The sequence below is a fragment of the Dama dama genome, chromosome 26 (genome assembly GCF_033118175.1).
Source record: "Dama dama isolate Ldn47 chromosome 26, ASM3311817v1, whole genome shotgun sequence".
Classification (NCBI taxonomy): Eukaryota; Metazoa; Chordata; class Mammalia; order Artiodactyla; family Cervidae; genus Dama; species Dama dama.
The window spans coordinates 48,022,683-48,044,877 of record NC_083706.1 but is presented as its reverse complement, the minus strand read 5'-3'; the positions used below and the strand labels follow the sequence as shown (position 1 = coordinate 48,044,877).

Genomic DNA, 22,195 nt, shown 5'->3' with positions numbered 1-22,195 from the left:
GACTCTATCCTCCTTTTCCCTGCCTCCCTTTTTGACCTGCAGACAGGCACAGGCTTTTCTGCACTTCAGGCTGGTGGGTCAGTGAGGACTCAGCATTGGCAAAGAAATGGAAGAAGAGGAAAACTAGAGGAAAATGAAGGAGGGCCGCCTGTTCAATTGTGCAGCTTGGGCACTGAACAAAAGCATTACAATTAAGGGGCACTATTTACACTGTAGACATCACAGAATTAGAGCTTTATTTTATTAATTTTCCAGCATAGAAATGTCTTTAATAAAAAATGTTTACATAGTGATAATTTTCTGACAGCTGGAAATAAATCACCTTGAAGGAATGACTTTCTCCAATTTACACAAAGGTACCATATAAGTGACGGAACAATCAGGATGCTGTTTGGGAAACCTCTGGCTTAAACAGATATTCCTTCTGAGTCTAGGACTATGCCCTCTACTAACTCAACAAGCTAAACTCCATCCAACTTCTGGAGCTAAACTTTTCTGAAATCATACTCAACCAAAGACATATCAATTCAATGTCCTGGTCTGTCAACATCATAAACTCAATAATCATAACCCCACTTACAGTAAAACCTGTGGACCCATCACAGGGTCAGGAATGGCCAAACAGACACATGGGACCCTGCGACTCTGGCTGGAATCCTTTCAACCTACTTCCTCTTCCTTTGTGCTTCTCAGGGCCCGTCCCTCCTGAGTCACACGACACCATCCCTCACCAGCCCCAAAGTAGCTTCCTATTCAGAGCCCCAGGCCTGGTGAGAAAGTGACAAGAGAACACACACTCTGGAGGAGGCATAATACAAACTTAATGTATTACCTCTCCCCTTGGGAATTAATATTTAAAAGAGTGTTCCTCAAAACGACAAGACTTAATTCAACAAATGATACCAAGGGTGGCATACTCCAAATAAAAAAGGGAACAAAGAGGAAAAGATTGAGGTCACAGCAGGGTGGGCTGGGGAATAATTACCCAGAATTCTCAGTTGATACCCCATACTGAATTATTACAAAATCATGACAAAATTTCTTTTATCAATGCTTTATTTTTTCAGATCAATCATTATGTCTAAACACTGAACCACAGCCTCACTTGTAAAGTGAAACCACTGCTAGGCTGTTATGATTAAAAAAAAAAAATTCTATTTGAGTAAATCGTTGTTCCAAATTCAGTTCCTTATGCAAATATGTAGTGGAGTTATTAAAAACACAACATAGTTTCTAAATCATCATCATACATACAATTGGTCAGGTTTATTGGTCAAATTTCCACACCCCAGATGAGGAAAGAACATTAAAAACCTTTTTTGAACCTACTTAGGTGTTGCACAGGCTCTTAGTGATACAAACATGTTCCCAGATGGTTGTCTCTCCTTGCTCCACATTTCTGGAGTCAGACCCTGAGATAAAATATTCCTGAGCTACTTGGGATATTTTTTTTTTAATTACCCAGGAAAATAAATGAAACAGAGGAGAGAAAGCTTTGTTGCTCTTCACACACCAAAGTTGAACTCTACCACCTCTGCAGGCATGTGGGGAAGAATGCACAGCATGGGCTGACTTGGGAGAATTGTTTTTTTCACCCACTGTTTCTAATATACTTGTGTATATCTTTTTTCCTGAAATGCCAGTAGTGCATAAAGAATTTACTCATGAGCTCTTAACACCCAAGAAGAAAAATCTATCGATGGCTAAAGAGCATATGAGGAAGAGGCGAAATATGAACAAGCAAACTAAAAAGTTACCTATTTTCACAATTTTTCTGTAAGTCTAAAAACACACTAAAATTAAAAGTTTATTTTAAAACAAGTCATCTGTGGCAGTGAGTTGAGCTCGCTGCTTAAAAGCTCCAGAAATGTTTTCTCCACCAATCACCACCAGAGGCTATTACTACACCATGTTCAGAGGAAAAAGCTGAGGTTTCAGACAGCTGTGCCTTTTTTTTTTTTTTTTTAAATTTTTGGCAGCACCTATGGGATCTTAGTTCCACCACCAGGGATTGAACCTTCGTCCCCTGTGTTGGCAGGGCAGAGTCTTAACCACTGAACCACCAGGGAAGTCCCAAACAGCTGCACTTTGGAGAGAAATGCAGAGACTCTCCATGAAGCAACTCACAGTATCTACTCACAGTCTACTTCTGTCACTAGCAGGAAGTCTTCAGAAAGCAAATAATATTGAATCACTGCTGGACTAAAGCAGATTAGGACACAAACTCCCCAACCCCACACCTCGGCCCAAAACAGCTATCTGCCACTTTTAGCAAATGCTGTTTAATGGACAACAGGCTCCAATGACTGGTGGACTTAATCTGTTTTCTCATCTGTAAAATAGGACTGATAACAGCAGCTAGCGTCTGGGTCGTGTGAGGATCAAGCGAGATCAAGCATGAAAGCCCTTCCATAGGCACCCAGCACGGACAGGGAGTGCCCCCATGCCGCACCGGGTACCAGCCTCAGGCTGTGCGCCTGGGCAGTGCCCTCCTGCCCCAGGCACCCTTCTGGGCGCAGGTTGCCGCTGGTCTAGCAGGAGCCCCAGGGCCTGCAGCCCCGCAGCGGGCAAGCTGCTTCCCCTGGCCTCCTCGCCTTCTCCCCGACCCACTGTGCTGGCTCAGAGCACGTGTGTTATGATGCCACGTTAGCTAATGAGATCATACTTGCTAAATTAAGCTAAGCTAATGAGCTCTGCTTAGCTAATCAGCTCCTGAGAAATGAGCTTTCTTTTCTGGTGAATAGGCAGCACCCAAAGCTAATTCCTAGGTCGGGTGTTTAAAAGTGGGAAAACGTTCTTCCACACAAATAACGTGATAAATGAAGGCAGAGTTCTCAGGCCAGCCCTTTGGAATGCTTAAGGGAAGAATAGTGCGGGAGTTTTGGGTCCTCGGAGCCTTGAGTCCAGGGGTCAGGGAAGAAAGAGACAGACTTCTTCACAGGTTGCACAGGTCGCTTGTCGTGTCCGACTCTTTAAGACCCTAGAGAGTGTAGCCCACCAGGCTCCCCCGTCCCTGGGATTCTCCAGGCAAGAATACTGAAGTGGGTGGCCATGCCCTTCTCCAGGGGATCTTCCTGACCCAGGGATCGAAACCCCGTTTCCTGTGTCTCCTGCACTGGCAGGCGGGTTCTTTACCACTAGCGCCACCTGGGAAGGCCCCTTCACAGGCTGCCGCTGCCGAGTCGCTTCAGTCGTGTCCAACTCTGTGTGACCCCACAGACGGCAGCCCACCAGGCTCCCCCGTCCCCGGGATTCTCCAGGCAAGAACACTGGAGTGGGTTGCCATTTCCTTCTCCAATGCATGCATGCATGCTAAGTCGCTTCAGTCATGTCCGACTCTGTGCGACCCCACAGATGGCAGCCCACCAGGATCCTCTGTCCACAGGATTCTCTAGGTAAGAATACTGGAGTGGGCTGCCATCTCCTTCTCCCCTTCACAGCCTGGTAAGGTTTTAAAAAATGGAAGAAAAAAATAAAGGAACAGCAGTGACTAATTCATTCTAATCCAACTAAATGACCACAAGTTTCACAAAATGTATTCTTTGGTTCATCACCTAGAAGGTTATTTACTTTCATCACAGATTGTGAAAGAGCAAAGTGATATTTGCTGGAAGGGACAATACAAAGAAATTTTGTTAAAAACCCCTCTCCCATCCAAGAGTGCTTATTAGGAACTGATTTTGCATTTTCTTGAATGTGCTTAGACTTTAATGAAAGCAGGTGCTCTAAAATAAAGCCAACTCTATGAACTCAGGTGAGGATGAATGTAATTTTTTATTGTGAAATGCAACAGATACAGTTCAGAAGGCAATAGTTTGTGCCGGTCTGAGAATGTTAATACCTTCAAATGAGGGATGAAATAGCAGCTCACTCATCCCTTTTCCCAAGGAAGAAATACAAGCTTAAAGCAAGAAATTCTCAGGACTTCACTGCTGGTCCAGTGGTTAAGACTTCACCTCCCGATGCAGGGAGTGTGGGTTCGCACCCCAGTCAGGGAGCTAAGGTTCCCACATGCCTCATGGCCAAAAACACCAAAACATAAAACAGAGGCAATATTGCAATAAATTAAATAAATACTTTTAAAAAATGGTCCACATCAAAAACAAAAAAAAAATTTTTTAATTTTCAAAAGGATTTCACATTGAAGACAAGATCTATTGACAGTTGCAAGGATTGAGAAAAATCACACTTCCTCTCACTACCTCCCTTCCCTCAAGAAGGGATGATGGGCAGGGGAGGCCTAGGTTGGCAATCAGAAGACAAACATTCTCACCCTGCCTCTGCTGTTAGGCCTTGAATGAGTCATCTAGTCTCCCAGGCCTTAGTTTTCTCATCTACAAAATGGAGAATTAAAAAAAAAAACAAGAACAGTTCTACTATTACAAAATCAGAAGTAAAAGAAGAGGATTCCCAGAGGCAGTGAGTAAAATTCTAGAATATGGTTTGCCAAGAGATTGACCAGAGTCAACATGAATCATGAGAAAAGCATTATTTTGAAAAGTTACTTGTGTTTACATATTTCTGTGCTTCTAAAATTAGTTTTTAGAAGTCCATTACTTGAAACACCAACGTTTCTATCTTTGACCTCTACGTCTAAATGCTGGGTTATTGGTCTTCCTGCAACGCCTCTTGCAGAAAGGCTTCAGCGTCTGACACATCAATAATGAAGGCGGTTGATGCCAACACTCCACGCCTGGATGAGAACCTGGAAACAGATGTCAGAAGCTTGGAAAAGCAGGTTTCAGCTGGCCCGTCCACCCAAGGACATTATCGTTTTCATGCAGGTCTGGAGGCACTGACTTAGTGCTACCCAGCAGTCCAGAGGCCGCCAGACACACAGGAAGAATCACCATCCGGGGCGTCGGGGAGGCCTGGGGAGGCACGTGGGCATGAGTAAGAGCAGGTAAGGTGGGCTGCGGGTGGTCTCACCGGGCAAGGTTGCAAGTGGGAGGAGGTCAGATGGAGGGCACAGCGGGGGGTGAAGACAGGCGGCCTGGGGACAACATGTGGAGGGTGCTAGGCTGTGGGTCATGAAATCTATCCAGTGGGTCAAGAGGCATTTTTAAGTGAAATATCCTAGAATCAAACAATAGATTAGAATAGAATAAGGCTCCCTGCGCATGGTTAGAGAAGGGCAGCTTTGTACAATTTTCATCTCTTCTTGGGACGGAGTCCTGGATCTCAGGGATGAACTGCTGGGTGTAGGTCACCCTCCTAAAGTCTGAAAAAGCCGCAGTTCGGAGTGTCGGGTGCAGAGGGAACACTCAGGCCCCCACCCCCACCGGGTGGGTGGGCGCACGGTCGGGGGCAGCAGAACTCAAGACAAGGAGCTGGGGAAAGCCCGGGGAGGCCTGCAGGGCTGCGCTGTGTCGGGCTCTGCCCTGCCACTCTCCAGGGAGAGGCTCTCTCCAGAAAATCACACAGGTTCCTTGAGTGTCATTATGTTGATCAGCGTATTAGACCAGACCCTTCAAGTAAAGCCATTTTTTTCCTCTGCGGCCTGAATTAACCTGTGGATACTGAGAAATTGAGCAGGCTATTTACCAAACCTGCACTTTATGTTAATCACACATATACACAGACAAAGCTTTGCCATTCTTCCCCTGTGCTGGTCCGTGGAGATGCAAACAGTGGCCTTATTGACAATGGAATCACTCTAACTACAAAATGCCTTTCTTTAAACAAATAGGAAAAAAATGGAAAATAAATAAGAATGGCGATATTTGTTCTAAAGAAGAAATAGTTTCACTGGATACAATGTACTGTATTCCTATAAAATAATTCCACAGTCTTCCTGACTCGGAACAGACAGTACTTCTTCCCAGTCTTTTTCTAGAGCATCACTAATTACTCCCATTATCCTGTCTTAGGTAGACCGAGGGGAGGAAAACAATGGAATATTTAAAAATCTCCTTTGGGGGGAGTCAGGTTTTTAATGCGCTGAGAAAGAAATTGAGTTGTAAGTCAAGTTCAGCATGGTTTCTAGCATCATTACCCTTTTCTATCCCCAAACCCAGGCTGGCCCTTAGACGCAGACCCAGAGAGGTCCGAGCAGAAGCCCCGCCATCGGGGGCTCTCCCTCTGCCAGGAGGCTGCGACTCTACCCTGACACCGTGTCCAGTCCTAGAAACACATCCCCACCTTGGTCTTGTTCTCTGTGCTCGAATAGTCAAGAACAAGAGCCTCTCCTGGCACTTACAGCCCCACCCAGCCCCCCAGGCACCAAACTTCTGGCTGAACCTCAGCCTTGAGCCTGAGACCCTGCCCTCCACTGACACACCTCTCTGTCTCCAAACAAGACTGAATCTCTGGGCCACCCCGATCCTGCCTGCTGCCTGTTAAGCTGGGTTCTCTCTTTCTCCCTGCCCCGCAGCTGGTTTGTCCACAAAGCCTGGGTCATCCCGCCAGGCGGCTGAGCTATCTGCAGGACTCAGTTGTGCCTAAGTGCAGTGGATGCTGTCATCAGGCAGAAAGACAATCGCCCTCCCCTCCCGGTCCCACCCCACCACCTATTCTTTCAGGAGAGAAGTACCCAAGCCCCCAGCTGCTGGGGATGTTGGCATCTGCCAGCTTCAAGTGAGTCTCTCTCAGGAAACCACCAGAGGTCGTGTCCCCTTCCTGGGGTTGCAGTCACCATCTAACACTGGTTAATTGCTGCTTTCAGTCGCTAAGCTGTGTCCAACTCTTTGAGACCCCGTGGACCGCAGCACGCCAGACTTCCCTGTCCTTCACTATCTCCCAGAGTTTGCTCAAATTCATGTCCATTGAGTCGGTGATGCCATCCCACCACCTCATCCTCTGCCGTCCCCTTCTCCTCCTGCCTTCAATGCAGAGGTATAAAGGCCTGTTCCCTCGGCCAGAAAAATGGGCCACAGACTTGAGAGTGACTTTGTCTATCCGGTGCGGCCCCCTTTGCCCCCTTACAGGTGCTGATCTGAGAGTGCTCCCTGCTAAATGCTCTACAGGCAAACCTGTCTCAGAGTCGGCTTCCCTGGGGACCCTACCTGTGATGTTAAACCAGGTGAGTCAAGTTCAGTCCGTCCCTGAGATACTCTGCCTCATCTCATTTGGAATTCCGCAGAATTCTGCAAATAATCAAGAGGTACACTTTGTGTACCCATTTTATGATGTCTAATTAACAAGCTCTTCTTTGAGGGTGTATAAAAGTCTTCAGCATTTCAAGTCCAGTTTAATATGGAAATGATAAGGATTGGGGGTTTAGTAGACAGATTAACCTAAAGACCTCCACGTCCTAACCCTGGTACTTGTGAGCATGTTACCTAACATCACCAAAGGGACTCCTGCTGTGATTAAAGGTTTTGAGTTGGGGCATTATACTGGGTGTGGGCCCAATCTAATCACATGAGTTCTTCTTTTTTATTAATAATTAATTAATTAACTGGCTGTATCAGATCTTTATTGTGGCATGGGGGATATTTTAGTTGTGGCATGTGAGATCTAGTTACCTGACCAGGGATTGAAGCCAGGTCTCCTGCATTGGAAGTGCAGAGACTTAGTCACTGGACCACCAGGGAAATCCACTCCTAAAAGTGGAGGGCCTTTCCTGGCTGTGGTCAAGGGAGGTGTGATTACGGAAGGAAAGCAGGCAGAGAGGGAACACTGCTGGCTCTGCAGGCAGAGAGGGGCTTGCACATTAGCTCTAGAAGCCGGAAAAGGCACCAGTGTGGACACCACCCTAGGACTTCCAGAAGAGAATGCCCTGTGGACACCTGGACTTCAGTCCAGGGGCACCCGTGTTGGACTTCTAACCTACAAAATTGTTGGATAATAAATCTGGGTCATTTTAAGACAGTAAGAGAAAACGCACACAGGAGAAAGACCCAGGAGAAAGGAAAAGGCATCTTCACTTGTTTCCACACTGCGGCTCTCCCCTTGTGTGCTGTCGGGCTCCCGCTCAGAAACGTTTCAGATTTTTCTTGAAAATAACTAGGGTCAACACTGGGTGGCAGGAACAAACCCATACAACAGTCTAAAATCAACAACTTCACACCTTCTTTAGAAAGAAAATACTATTCTCATGTTCTAGGAGACGACATTAGCCCGATTGATCAATCCCAACTATCCATAGCCGAGAGGCGGAAGAGTTTAGTTATAAATGAGTGGGACTCTGGCTGTCACTTCAACCTCTAAATGAAAAATAGAATGCAGGGGGTGTGTGTTCAGTCCCTTGGTGGAGGAGGTAAGGTCCCACATGCCTCAAGGTCAAAAAACCAGAACATAAACAACAGAAGCAATGTTGTGACAAATTCAATAAAAACTTTAAAAATGGCCCACATTAAAAAAAATCTAAAAAGAAAAAATAATGGTAAGAGCTTCCTACTTCCATAAAGGCATAATTAATAATTCTAAGTAATACTTTTTACCATTTTTTTATTTTGAGCCAAAAAAGAGGTTCTTTTTACACAATGTTATTCAGTGTTAATCCTGACTAAATCATAATTTTGTGACAGTTATCTTTCAGTATCTAATTATTTTTTAAAAGACAAGAGCATACCTGTTGAAATATTATGTGCAAAATATGCTTAAAGCTAATGGAATAGGTACATAAACGTGAACTCAGTAGCTCTCCTAAACAGAGTAGAAATCATTGTTTGAATGTGTGTGTTGGGACCATTCTGGAGTTCAATTTGCATGGCTCATTATCTTAAAAAGGAGCAGAGAAATTTATATCAAGTTGATAGGTGTGAGATAACCTGAGTATAGAATTCTTCTCCTTGGGTAGAAAGACAAATAGACCATATAGAGCTGCAGAATTTAACCTCACTTTGACTTATATTCAATTATGCCCTTATATGCCATCAAGAAGGGATGGATGGGAAATTCACGGCATTAAAACCCCCAAAACAGTACCATTCAAGACGATAAGTGGCATTGATTATATAACCTGAAAGATCAGATCACTGGGCTTCCCTGGTGGCTCAGTGGTAAAAAAAAAAAAAAAAAAAAAAATCCGCCTGCCAATGCGGGAGACACAGATTCAATCCCTGGTCTGGGAAGATGCCACATGCTTCGGATCAACTGAGCCCTCGCGCCATAACTATTGAGGCTGTGTTCTAGAGCCTAGGAGCTGCAACTACTGAGCCTACAGCAGCAACTACTGAAGTCTGCACGCCCTAGAGCCTGTGCTTCACAATAAGAGAACCACTGCGATGAGAAGCCCATGTACCGCAGTTAAAGAAAAGCCCACGCAGCACGCAGACCCAGCCCAGCCAAAAATAAACAAATAAAAGTTAAAAAAAAAAATGGAGAGAGAGAAAAAAAAAAAATAGTCACACGCTCTTATACCACTGAGAAAAAAGGAAAAAGAAAAACTGGTGGGGTGGGGGGAGCGGGGAGGAAGGACACTGGATTTTGTCAAGGAAGTAGCCAGGAACACACAATGTGAGGACCCAACCTATTTCTGCGATCTGTACAAGGAGACGCAGTAATTTTCCATCACAGTAAGGGGGACTAACGCCTCTCACAGACTCCAGTGTTTTGTGTTAAAATAAGCTATTCCTCTGTTTTCGTCAGAAGCACCTGAAAGCTACCCAAAGAGAGGAGACTCTAAAGCTTCAACTCTTTCCCAAATGAGTGGGACGGCCAGCCACTCCCCCACTGATAAGACTATCTCCAGGCAGACCACATCCAGCCCCCAAGACCACTGGCTACACCCTTCTCTATCAGCCACCCTGCCCAGCCTGGTCACCTTCTGATGGTTCTCAGAAGGAAGGCCAGGCAGCTGGCCTCTGAAGTTGGAAGTTCTGAAAGCCCAGTTTGAAGGTGTATGGAAATTCACATTTCTTAATAGTTGGTTCTGTTCAAATATGTTTAAATGTTCTAAAATAAAACAGTCTCCCTTGAAAGCAAGTCTACTTCAAAACTCGCTAGGGGTCAAGGGGAAGTCCATTCGAATGGCAGGACAGCTCTCAGAGGAAGGGTCAAGGAGGAAGGGATCAAAACAAGCCTAAATGAAGGCTAGGACAACCTCTACCGACTGGAGAAATGGAGTCCAGAGAAAAGGAGGCACAGACACACACACACGGCTGTCATGCTTCCCTTCATTCTGGGCCGATCACGGCAGGGGAAGAGATTTTTCTGTCTCAAGTAGAGCAGGGAGACCAAAGAGTCTATAAGAGCCGGGAGGGCTAGCAGGTTCAGTCAGAAATCCTTCTATCAGGACTGACAAAGAAAAGCAGCTACATGAGAAAAGGTCAGTAACAGAATCTTAACTACAGGTCCTCTGAGGGGCTGTGTCTAAGTTAGGCATGAGATGAGGGAAGAGCTTCCAAACCTAGAGTGTTGTAAATGAGGGGGGAAAAGCTAAAGCTTTCTCTTAAAATCTATTAAAAACTAGCATCAAACTATGATGATGAAGATAAAATCTGTGATAAAGTACCTCACTCATCATCTATGTGTATACTCAATCGTATCCAACTCTTTGTGACCCCATGGACTGCAGCCTACCAGTCTCCTCTGTCCATGGAATTTTCCAGGCAAAAATACTGGGTAGCCATTTCCTACCCTAGGGGATACTTTGCAGCCCAGAGATTGAACCCACCTCTTTTGCATCTCCTGCATTGGCAGGCAGATTCTTTACCACTGCAATACTTAGATCAAATAGTAAGTATGTATATTTCTTTAAACCTTGCTCTTAATTGTATATGACTTCAATGGTTAATTGACAGTCATGATTTATCACTTTTATAAATATTTTATTAATATCATCATGTAGACACATAACAGAATGCATCCCATGCTAAACTCTCTGTTACCCAGGCCTGAGCATTTGGGTCTAGATATCACAGGCAGTGCCAGGACACCCTTCAGAAGAAATCAAAGCCTACGGAGGCAGCCTTGCATATTCTATAAAGTGAAAGTAAATGCCAAGAACCAGTGAGAAGTCAAAGAAATATTAGAAAGAGTATAATGAATAAATGGAGCATATGTATACAAACCAAATATTTAAGCAATAAAAACTAATTACATAGATGCACAACAACATAAATGAATCTGAGAAGCACAACATTAAGTTAAAAAAAAAAAAATCACAAGTTGAAAGTTGTAAGAGCAATCACTCCCACTCTGTCAATGAGAGTAAGCCAGATTAGCTACAAAAGCACAGTTTTTAAAATATATCAGGGAGCTGAGGATGCAAAGAAGTATAAATGTGTCAAGCCCATCCCAAAAGAAAAAAGGGCCAAGAGTAGCTTTCATTCCTACCAAAATGGCAGGGAGAACAGGAATCTACCATAGACAGGAGTTAAGGAAAAACTAGCAAAATTTTAACCAGGCTAATGGCCACATGTGGACTGCTATATGGATTCGAATTCCAAGGAGACTCAGCCACAGAGTAGGTCTGTACCACCAGCCAACTCTTCCCTGTGGATCATCACCAAACACAAGCAAGAATACACCAAAAGCTTGGGATGGGGCAGGACACGTAAGAAAGATCTGCCCTGACACTTATGGGACCTTTCCCAAGGAGAGGGCAGGGGTCAGAGCATAGAAAAATGAGAAGAATTTCTCTCAGGCACTTCAGGCCTTTACCCAGGGCATTGTAGCAGTCATCCAAAAGCTGGGAGCAAACAGCTGGGCAGAAAGAGATGTCCTAGGTATAGAAGCAGGGACAAGACTGCAAAGAAAGCTCCCCAGCATCCCCAAAAGCTGGCATTTTGCCTGAAAAACAAATCTCCCACAGCTCAGTAAGCTGGTGCTGGGCTGTGGAGCATTAAGAGTTTTTTATCAGGATTCAGATCCCAGTCCCTGTTAAAGGGAAAGTTCTTATTCTTCCCTCAAAATATCTGAAGTCAGTGATTAAATGAATGCAACCAAAGCTTCACCAAAGGTCACATCCATTTCAATTACAAATGAGATTGACTCAGCCCACACACTACTGGCCTGAAAGAAGTCCAGGCCCTTTTAAGTTACTGAAGCCTCTGCAATTCTTTTACACACAATATCTAGCATGCAATCAAAAATTAAGAGGAACACAAAGAAGTGAGAAATTGTAAGCCCCAGTCAAGAGAAGAAATAGCCAAAAGAAGTGGATCCAGAGATGATATACTGCCATCGTAAGGCAAGGACTCTAAAATAACTACAAAAAAAAAAAAAAAAAAGTGTTAAAGGATCCAGTAGAAATCATGGACACAAACAGAAAATTTCAGCAGAAGAATGGAAACTCTTTTTCTTAACTCACATTTAAAAATGAGTTTTTCAAACACAGGAGTGCTCAAAATAAAAAGTAAGGTATCAAAGGGCTTGTCATAGACAAGACACAGCAGAGAAAACAATCAGTAAACTTGAAGACAGACCAGCAGGAATTATTCAAACTGAAACACAAAGAGAAAAAAAAAGTAAAACAATTTAAAAAATCCAAGATGTATGGGACTATATAATATGGTATCATGCATAAATTAATGAAGTTCCAGGAGAGGAGAGAGGATAGGACAAAACATTTTTGAAGAAACAATGAATGGCAAGTTACCAAAACTTCAAGATATCAATCTATAGATCTAAGAAGCTTTAGTAAATCTGAAGCAGGATTCCTATAAGAAAAACCACACCTCAGTATGTCTTCATTTAACTGTGGAAAAAAAAAAACAAGTCAGCTGGGAAAAAAAAAAATCACCCATTACATACAGGGGGAAATAGAAAATGTAAAAACTAACTTATCTTAGAAATTAAAGAGGCCAGAAGACAATGGGCCAACATCTTCAAAGTTCTGGTAGGAAAAAAAGGAACTGTCAAACTAGAATTCTATATCCAGTGAAAATATCCTTCAAAAATAAAGGCAGAAACAAACACTGTCAAAACGAAACCTAAGAGAACTTGTCACCAGCAGACCTGCATATAAGAAATGCTAAAAAGTACTTTGGCCCAAGAGAAATAATACATATTAAAGAAATAAAGAGTACCAAAAATGGTAAATATGTGAGAATAAATACAAAATTCTATTTTAAATTATCACTTTTTCATATATGTACAAGTATATGTGTCTTTTAGATTTTATATATGTGTACAGGTTTTGTTTTAAAGTATATTCATTCAGTTCAGTTCAGTTGCTTAGTTGTGTCCGACTCTTTGCGACCCCATGAATCGCAGCACGCCAGGCCTCCCTGTCCATCACCAACTCCTGGAGTCTACCCAAACCCATGTCCATCAAGTCAGTGATACCATCCAACCATCTCATCCTCTGTCGTCCCCTTCTCCTCCTGCCCCCAATCCCTCCCAGCATCAGGGTCTTTTCCAATGAGTCAGCTCTTTGCATGAGGTGGCCAAAGTATTGGAATTTCAGCTTCAACATCAGTCCTTCCAATTAACACCCAGGACTGATCTCCTTTAGGATGGACTGGTTGGATCTCCTTGCAGTCCAAGGGACTCTCAAGAGTCTTTTCCAACACCACAGTTCAAAAGCATCAATTCTTCAGTGCTCAGCTTTCTTCACCAGCCAACCCTCACACCCACACATGACTACTTAGAAAAACCATAGCCTTGACTAGACAGACCTTTGTTGGCAAAGTAATGTCTCTGCTTTTAAATATGCTATCCAGGTTGGTCATAACTTTCCTTCCAAGGAGTAAGCGTCTTTTAATTTCATGGCTGCAATCACCATCTGCAGTGATTTTGGAGCCCATAAAAGTAAAGTCTGACACTGTTTCCACTGTTTCCCCATCTATTTCCCATGAAGTGATGGGACTAGATGTCATGATCTTATATTTACATTTATGTTTCTTTTAAATACTACTGACTGCTTTTAAATAATAACATTATTGGATTTGTATCATACACAAATATAAACTATATGAGAATAAGAGTTCAGAGGGTAGAGAAGTGGAGCTATAACATTATAAGTTTCTCATATCAGTTCTGAAGTACAACATTACTATTTGGAGGTAGACTATTACAGAGTAAAGATGCATATTCTAATTTCTCAAACAACTACTAAAAAAAATACAAAGAAATATAGCCCACATTTTTAAAAGGAAATAAAATAGAATGGTAAAAATAGGCAATTCACCTAAAAGGAGGCAAGATGGAAGAGAAAAAAACAGATAAATAGAAAACAAATACCAAGATAGTGAACTTTAACCCACTGGTCATAGGGTAGAGGCAAAATTTGAATGTGGACTATCATATCCATGTTAAATTTCCTGAAATGGATACTAATGCTGTGTGTGTATAAGTGAATATCCTTTCTTGTAAGAATTACATGCTGAAAAATATGGATATAAAGAGCATGACATCTGAAACTTACTCTTCAACAGGTCAGAAAAGGGAAGGAGAGAGGAGGGAGGAGATATTTTTTAAATAAAAGATTTTCATTACTTTTTTACATTTAAGAAAATTTTGTTTATATGTATTTTTAAAATCTTTATATTTATTTATTTGGCTGTGCCAGGTCTTAGTTGCAGCATTCGGGATCTTTAGTTGCAGCATGTGAATCTAGTTCCCCGATTAGGGATTGAACCTGGGCCCCCTGTATTGGGAGCATGGAGCCTTGGCCACCAGACCACCAGGGGAGTCCCTTCGAGGTTTTTATATAGAAAAATAAGCCAAACTAAACAACCTGTTATTGGGGAATGCATACATTCAACAAGCTTGAGGGTAAAAAGGCAAGGCATTAATAATGACTAGCTCAGGTACTCAGAGAAGGCAATGGCACCCCACTCCAGTACTCTTGGCTGGAAAAATCCCATAGACGTAGGAGCCTGGTAGGCTGCAGTCCATGGGGTCGCTAAGAGTCAGACACGATTGAGCGACTTCACTTTCACTTTTCACTTTCATGCACTGGAGAAGGAAATGGCAACCCACTCCAGCGTTCTTGCCTGGAGGATCCCAGGGACGGGGGAGCCTGGGGGGCTGCCGTCTATGGGGTTGCACAGAGTCCGACATGACTGAAGAGACTTAGCAGCAGCAGCAGCTCAGGTACTGATGACCTCAGGGAGTGGCAGGAAGATGGCCCAGGGCTGAACCCCAGCGGATGTAACACTCAGAAGCCCTGATATTAATGTGGTTCTTGAGTGAGTGGCCGTTTCATGGGTGCTCTTTATAATATTTTATTTCAAATTTGCACATGTGTTACATATAATCTTCTGTATCAATCTAACACTACATTTTTTAAACAGGGGGTAAACAGAAGAAACAGATCATCCAGTTTATAAAAATTAGTTTGAATTGGGACCAACTTTTATATTTAGTGAAGAACTAAACAAAAGCATTAAGAAGGTCCCCAGCTCTTACTTGAACCAACTGACACTTTATCAGATTCGTTTTTCTGGTATATCTAATTAAAGCATCTATTGCATTTGGGCTTTCATGTCCGACGCTTTGTAACCCTATGGACTATATAGCCCACAAAAGGCTCCTCTGTCCATAGGATTTTCCAGGCAAGAATACTGGAATGAGTTGCCATTTCTTCCTCCAGGGGATCTTCCTGACCCAGGGATCAAATCCAAACCTCCTGTGTCTCCTGCATTGGCAGGTAGATTCTTTACCACTTATGGGAAGCCCATAAGCATCTATTGACCACCACCATTTTCCCCTTCCTAACAACCTCATCTACAAAACAAGGAACACATTTCCTTAAAACCCTTAATTTAAGTTCTCTTGCTAAGAAATAATAACTCTGCTTTGAATAAATCATGTGCAGCATTGTACTGCAAAGGAAAAATCTCCAGGTTATGTAGATGTGGGCTTCTCTGATGACTCAGTGGGGTAAAGGATCCACTTACAATGCAGGAGACACAAGATATGCCATGGGTTTGATCCCTGGATTGGGAAGATCTCCTGAAGGAGGAAAATGACAACCCACTCCAGTATTCTTGCCTGGAGAATCCAATGGACAGAGGAGCCTGGTGGACTACAGTCCACGGGGTCACAAAGAGTCATACACAACTGAGCAACCAAGCAAACGCGCATGTAGATACAGTCCATTAAATAACTGACCATCGTCACCCTATTACAGGAAACTACAGGAGTCCTTTTTGCATAACGTGATGTCACTAGCTAAGAGAAAACAGTGAAATATAAATAGTTGACAGAATTGATAAAAATCCTATTATATAAATTCAAGTATCCAAAGTCAAGACCCTATAAAACATGAAATTATTCTAGGTGCTGGTGGTTATTGGGTAACCTTCATATATATCACAGAGTGCTTTGTTTGTTTAAAGCGTTTAGTTGAAAAATATAGAAAAAAAAAAAATAGAAATCTTGGTTAGTGAAGAGAACATCCCAACTCTATCATTAGTTTTCTAAGTAACCAAGAAAATCTTTGATTTCTTCTGTTTCAACGGATGCATTTGAAAAGGGATGATATTTGATTCTGAATTACATTATAATCAATGTTTCTAAGGCAAATGTTCTATAAGACATTATTAATTCTACATTTTATTAAAGTTCCCAACTTTACAAAGTGAAAAACCAAAGCACATAGAAGTTCTTTTTCAGTGTCTTTCAATTTTACCATTATTTCATTAAATGATAAATATTTACTGAGCGCCTGCTATGCACAAGGCACTACTATAAATGCTGGGGGGATATGAGTGAACAAAACAGAGTCCCTGTCCCCACGGAATTTACATGTGTTCCATGCGTGCTCAATCCCTGCAGTCATGTCCGACTCTCTGCAACCTCATGGACCATGGCCCGCCAGGCTCCTCGGTCCGTGGGATTCTCCAGGCAACAGTACTGGACTGCGTTGCCATTTCCTTCTCCATGTGTTAATCACGCATAAATGAATGGGTTATCATTATGTATTATAAGGCAGTACCCTCTACTAGATAATAAAGGATTTCCAATCTAAAAGGGAGACACTATTATTGGAAATCCCGCTTTTGTATATGGGAGGACAGTCTCTTGTTCCAAGGCAAACAGGACTCCAGTTCCAATGACTACCAATTATTTATCAGTTATTTCAGAGGGGAGGAGCCAAAGAAAGAAAAAAAGGAGGAGGAGGAGGAAGTAATGAAGGGAAGGAAGGCAAAGGGACAACAAGAGAGAAGAAAACATGATTTTTTTTTTTAAAGAATCACCACCGGACTTCTCAGTGAGGAGAAATTTAAGAACACTACTGCAATCCCGGCTTCAGCTCTAGTAACATCTCCAAACTGTCCGTGGTGACAGCATAGAAGCAGGGGACGGTCAACTCCAAGATCTGAGCATTGCTCCCCCGGCCTCAAGGGGTGCTCCTGGAAACGAGAACGTCATGTGCACCCCAGTTCATCTCCTTCTTTCTGCCCTGGTGATCAAGAGACTATGAAAGGTCAATACTTTAGGACCAAAGACTTTTGCTTTTTTTCCCCTCAAATTTTCAACTCTAAAGTGGGCTGTGTGTGTGTGTATGTCAGAGAGAAAGAAATTTATAATGTTCACTGATCTTTTCAAATGACTATTCTGGGGGTGTGAGTCTGAGGACACTGCAGAGAGTCTCTGATGAGCCAGCCCTCAATAAGTGCAAGGAGCAGTGCGACATCTCAATAGCACTGCAACCAACCTCCTCCCTTCCCTCTTAAACACCCATGGAATGCTGTCACTTTGGACTGGCCCTCTATAGGTCGAATAAAAGATGCCCAAAGGTAAACAGCCCTGCCCTAACTGGGAAAGACTGGAGAGCAGCTTTAGGTGGACTTCTAGTTGCTTTTTTCTGTCTCCTCCATTCTGAGATGGTAGCTCCAAAACTGGAAATGAAATCCAGTCCCTGCTTCTTGGAGGTTTCCTCTGTTCTTGCTCAGGGTCTGGATAAAAGGGGCGGGGGCAAAGCTGCTCCTCTGTTTCAACCACAGGCTGCACGGTTCCACATTTTTTCAGCCCTAATATGCTATCCCTGTCATGCTTGCTTCATAACCCACATACTCCCTCCTTCACAGGCTCTCAGAAAGGGTGACCAGCATCCCTGGGAGGCTATTTCTCTAATAATGTGTGCTAAGTCCCTTCAGTCATGTCTGACTCTTTGCGACCCTATGGACTCTAGCCCTCCGGGCTCCTCTGTCCAAGGGATTCTCAAGGCAAGAACACTGGAGTGGGTTGCCATGTCTTCCTCCAGGGGATCTTCCCCAGGGATCAAATCCACGTCTCTTACATCCCCTGCATTGGCAGGTGGGTTCTTTACCACTAATGCCACCTGGGAAGCCCTTCTCTAATAATACATACCATCTAAAGAGTAGATGGTACATATCAGATGCTGTACTAAATACACTTCTTTTAATCTTCACAACATTTAATGGTAAATATTATTAATCCCATTTAACAGATTGGTAAACTAAGGCTTAGAAGAGTCAAATTATGTGTCTAGGGTCATACTTCTGGGAAGAATCTTGGGATCTGAATTGCCAAAATGCACCCACACCTGTGACCACTATTCTATACATGGAGGAGGAGCAGCCCAGACCATCAGAAGGGTCACAGGCTTTGCTGCCTGAAGCCCCACCACTAATTAGTGTGTGACCTTCAGCGGTTGCTTTCCAAGTCTCTGTCACTTCATCTTCAAGTTGGGAATGACCATTCTACCCGGCCTTTCTTCCAGGGTTGAAGACAGTATCAATACCTATTGCTGCATTCCAGGAAGTCCACTTCTCTTGGTCAGACTTCCCTGTCCATCTGCTCAAGGTCAGAAAGGAGAGGTGGGGTGGAGAAGAGTTGCAGGAAAAGGAGGTCTAAAACTGAGTTTAGAATTTGTATGTCTTATTTTCAAATTTCATATTTGCCTTCGTGTGACAGAATGGAGAAACACAGAGTCTAATGTTTAAAAACGGAACTCTGCTAATATTAAAGTTATCCAGACATGAAATTCACCAAAACAGGCAACCACATAGTATATGCTCAATAAATAACTGAGGAATGGCAGAAGAAGGGCAGACAATGAGCAAAACAAAACTGGCATTCTCTCTTGATCTCTGTTAGTCTACTGGCATTTCATTTCCCAAGCATGTGACTAATTGGTTCTCTGAGACTCTATCAAATTAATTTCACTCTGGCATTAACAATGGTAATGAATTTAAAAGCAATACAGGGACAAATATTCTTGCCAAAGCATAATATTCTATAGTTTGAATGGCCCTATGATTTTTTGCAACTGAGGCTTCGTGCTGTGATGAGCCGTCTTTCCTTCAAATCTGAAATCACCTAACTGAAGTGACGCTTATGGACACCAAAGATACAGGTAGATGTAGAGCCGATCTAAAAATGAAGCTGCTGACAGTAGCTAACAAAATCCCAGGGCACATGTTTATTCCTACAGCCATCCGTTAACACAACACTGACGCAGAAAAAAAAAGTCCCTAACAGCCTGCTAGTGAGGACTTTGGGGAACTCTTGGAAGAAACACACACAGAGATGAAGAAGTAGAAATCAATTTATGATGGTTTGGTAAAAAGCAATGTTTGAAAGAAGAAAATAAAAGATGGTGAGTAATAACCGGAGGGGACCCCTAACCATCCAGTGGGGATTTGTGTTAGAGAAGATGAAATATTCATGATTCTACATGGAACACACTTGTGGCTGAAGCTGTGCAACGCAATCACAAAGTTAATCCACTTTCTCCACTCTTAACCTTGCTAAAAAGAGCAAAGATGGCAATACGGATCCACTGAAAACTTTGTTAACATTAGGAACATAGTGAACACTGTCTAGGTGACCACCTGTAATGAAAGACGCCATTAGAAGAATGGCATTTCTGTTGAGCCATATGGAACCATCAGGTCAGTGCTGGAATGTGTTATGACTCTGACTGCAAACTCGGGCCCCTCGCTCCAGCTCCCCGGGTCTGTAAGGACCAGAGGATGACTCTGGATGAAGGCAAGAAGAACAGAAGCAGGAACAGGGCATTTCTCGGGTCATTCCGAAAGCCTCTCCACACCCTGACCCTCCCGCCCTCGGTCCCCTTGACAGACTCCACCAACTAGTCTCAAAGGTGCACCAAAGTTAGAACCTCTGGGAGAGACCTGAACATTTTACATAGTCAGAATGGATGGGCTGTCTACAAGAAAGGCTGGGGGAAGTGGGGGGCTTATATCTGAGATCTCTCTCCTCACCTGTTCTAACTTAATCCTGTTAAAACTGTTCATCATGGCACAATGTTCAGATGCAAAATGCTTCACCTCAGCGTCAGAGGGCTTCAAATGAATAGTATTACACTGTCATCCATTTCTGACTGAGACAGCATTTGGAATAACAAACATCAGGCACAAAATCAGAGACTATTAATACTTATCAGAGACAAAAGTAAATATACACAGAAAGTTTTAATGAAGCCTACCCAACAGAAGCAGAAAGCGTTATCATGTCCCATAATAACCAAGATACAGCAAAAGCAAAGAACCCCTAATAAATATATTGCTTTTTTTTTTTTTAATGGTGGTGGGGAGTAGTAGCTACAAGTTTCATTGAGCATCAGATACCAAGAATTACATAACAAGTTGCATTGCAAATGTTGGACCCAATAAGAGCAATTGAAATTGATTCTGGAATGTGGTTAAACTACTTTATCTAATACTGTTAATAAGTAAGAAGATCCTTCATTAGTTGGCAGGAGGATAGTTGCTACCAGCCAATCTGATTTTCCTGAAAACAGAGAAGATATGCATGTACTTTTTTTTTTCTCCAGTTAAAGCTCTAAAGTCCCCAAGTATTGTTTCTGGAGTCAGAAGTTACCATGCAGTGTCATACTCTTCCTGAAAACAGGCCTACAGTCTCCTTTTTAACCTGTGTGCAAATATCAGGAAGGAGTGGGAAAAGGGTTTGCTTGGAACATTTTTTTATTGAAACTTTTTTTTAAAACAGTGAAGCGTTTAGAAACCTGATAGTAAATCAGAAACTGTTGACCAAGAGTGAACATCTAAAGGGGAATGAAAAATGAAATCATCCTTCCAGGCCACACGGGGTGGCCTACACTCTGAGACCTCAAACCACCAAGATTTCTCGATATTCAGTAAAGACTTGTAGAAGATTTAGGAAACCGAGCTTAACATGATGCCCTTACATCTCTCGAATAGGAAAGGAAGCCAACTGTGGATCCCCTCTGCGGATCTACCTCCTTCCCGCTTCCTACAGAAGGCTACATCTGGGTTGGACTGCTATTCCCCAAACTCTAGCAGTCGGGCCAGCGCCAAGAATCAGCCACCTGCCAAAGTACCACTCAACCCTCGGGAGCAACAAGGCGGGTACACCTTCCAAGTCTCCCCCTCTGCCCTCTCCTCCACTCCTAGAGCCCGACCCAGAATTATCTCTGGGGACGGACCAGCAAACAGACCTTTGAAAGAAAAGGAAAAAAAAAAAAAAAAGAAGGGGGGGGGGTGTCTGTATTATATAACAATATACAACAGATAAGGCTTCTAGAAAACGAAAGTATCGAGGGGAGGGTCAGGGATCGAGGGGGTGCAGGCGTCGGGGAAGCTTTCGCCGCCACTTACTCGAAGGCGAAGAAGAGTCCGCTAGTGACCAGGATGAGGACGAGGGTCAGGTAGAAGACGCCCGTCTGCCGGGCCATCATGATCCTCCCGTTGCAGAAGAACTTGTTTCTTCCCGGGAAAACCTCCCATTTCCTCCGGGCCGCGATTTTCTTCTTCTTGTGGGGCGACTCCATGGGGGAGGAGCTGTGGGTGCTGATCTGACTGTACTCGCAGTCTTTCATGGGCCCGCCGCCGCCGGGAGGCATCCACGAGGGCAGCCGGCTGGGGGCGCACACCCCCAGCAGCCCCCCGGCCGCGCGGGCCCCGCCGAGCCACGACCGCCGCCGGCCGCCCGGCCGCCCCCCGAGCCTCGGCGCCGCGGCCCCTACGCGGGCTCCCGGCTCGGCGACAACTTTGCCGAGGACACCCAGGTTAACCCTTTGGGGCGCCCAGCTGTCATAGCCTGATCCCCTGCCGAGAGGGACGGGGCTCGCCCGCAGCCCGCGGCGGCGGTCCTCGCTTGCGTCCAGCCCGCGTGCCGGGGCTCGGGGCCCCCGCGGGTTGCGGGGGACTGCCCGGCCGCCCCCCGGAGGGCCGCGCGCCCGCCCCCTCGCGCGGCCGCTCGCTCGGCCCCGCCGCCCCCAGCCCGCGGGCCGCGCCTGGGCTCCGGCCCGCCGACCCCCGAGCGCTGCGCCCCGAGGGGACACGAGGCGGCGGCCCCGGCGCCGGCTTCCCCGGGAGCCACTTCTGTGCCTCGGTTCAGGTTTATTCTAATCCTTCCTCCCGGCGGCGGATCCTCCCCAGGA

General features: G+C 44.2%; 1 protein-coding gene across 4 annotated transcripts in view; it reads right to left on the bottom strand.

The window, feature by feature from the left end:
• The window catches only part of ZDHHC14 (zinc finger DHHC-type palmitoyltransferase 14), a 275,105-nt gene extending 253,237 nt beyond the window's left edge, over positions 1 to 21,868 (bottom strand). The window contains exon 1 of one of the 4 annotated variants that reach the window (XM_061130484.1): positions 21,411 to 21,868. In XM_061130484.1, the coding sequence (XP_060986467.1) occupies positions 21,411 to 21,655 (245 nt within the window). In that variant the 5' untranslated portion in view covers positions 21,656 to 21,868. The remainder of the gene's footprint in view (positions 1 to 21,410) is intronic. The other 3 variants (XM_061130486.1, XM_061130485.1, XM_061130487.1) reach the window with 3 other exon arrangements.
• Positions 21,869 to 22,195: the final 327 nt, after the last annotated feature.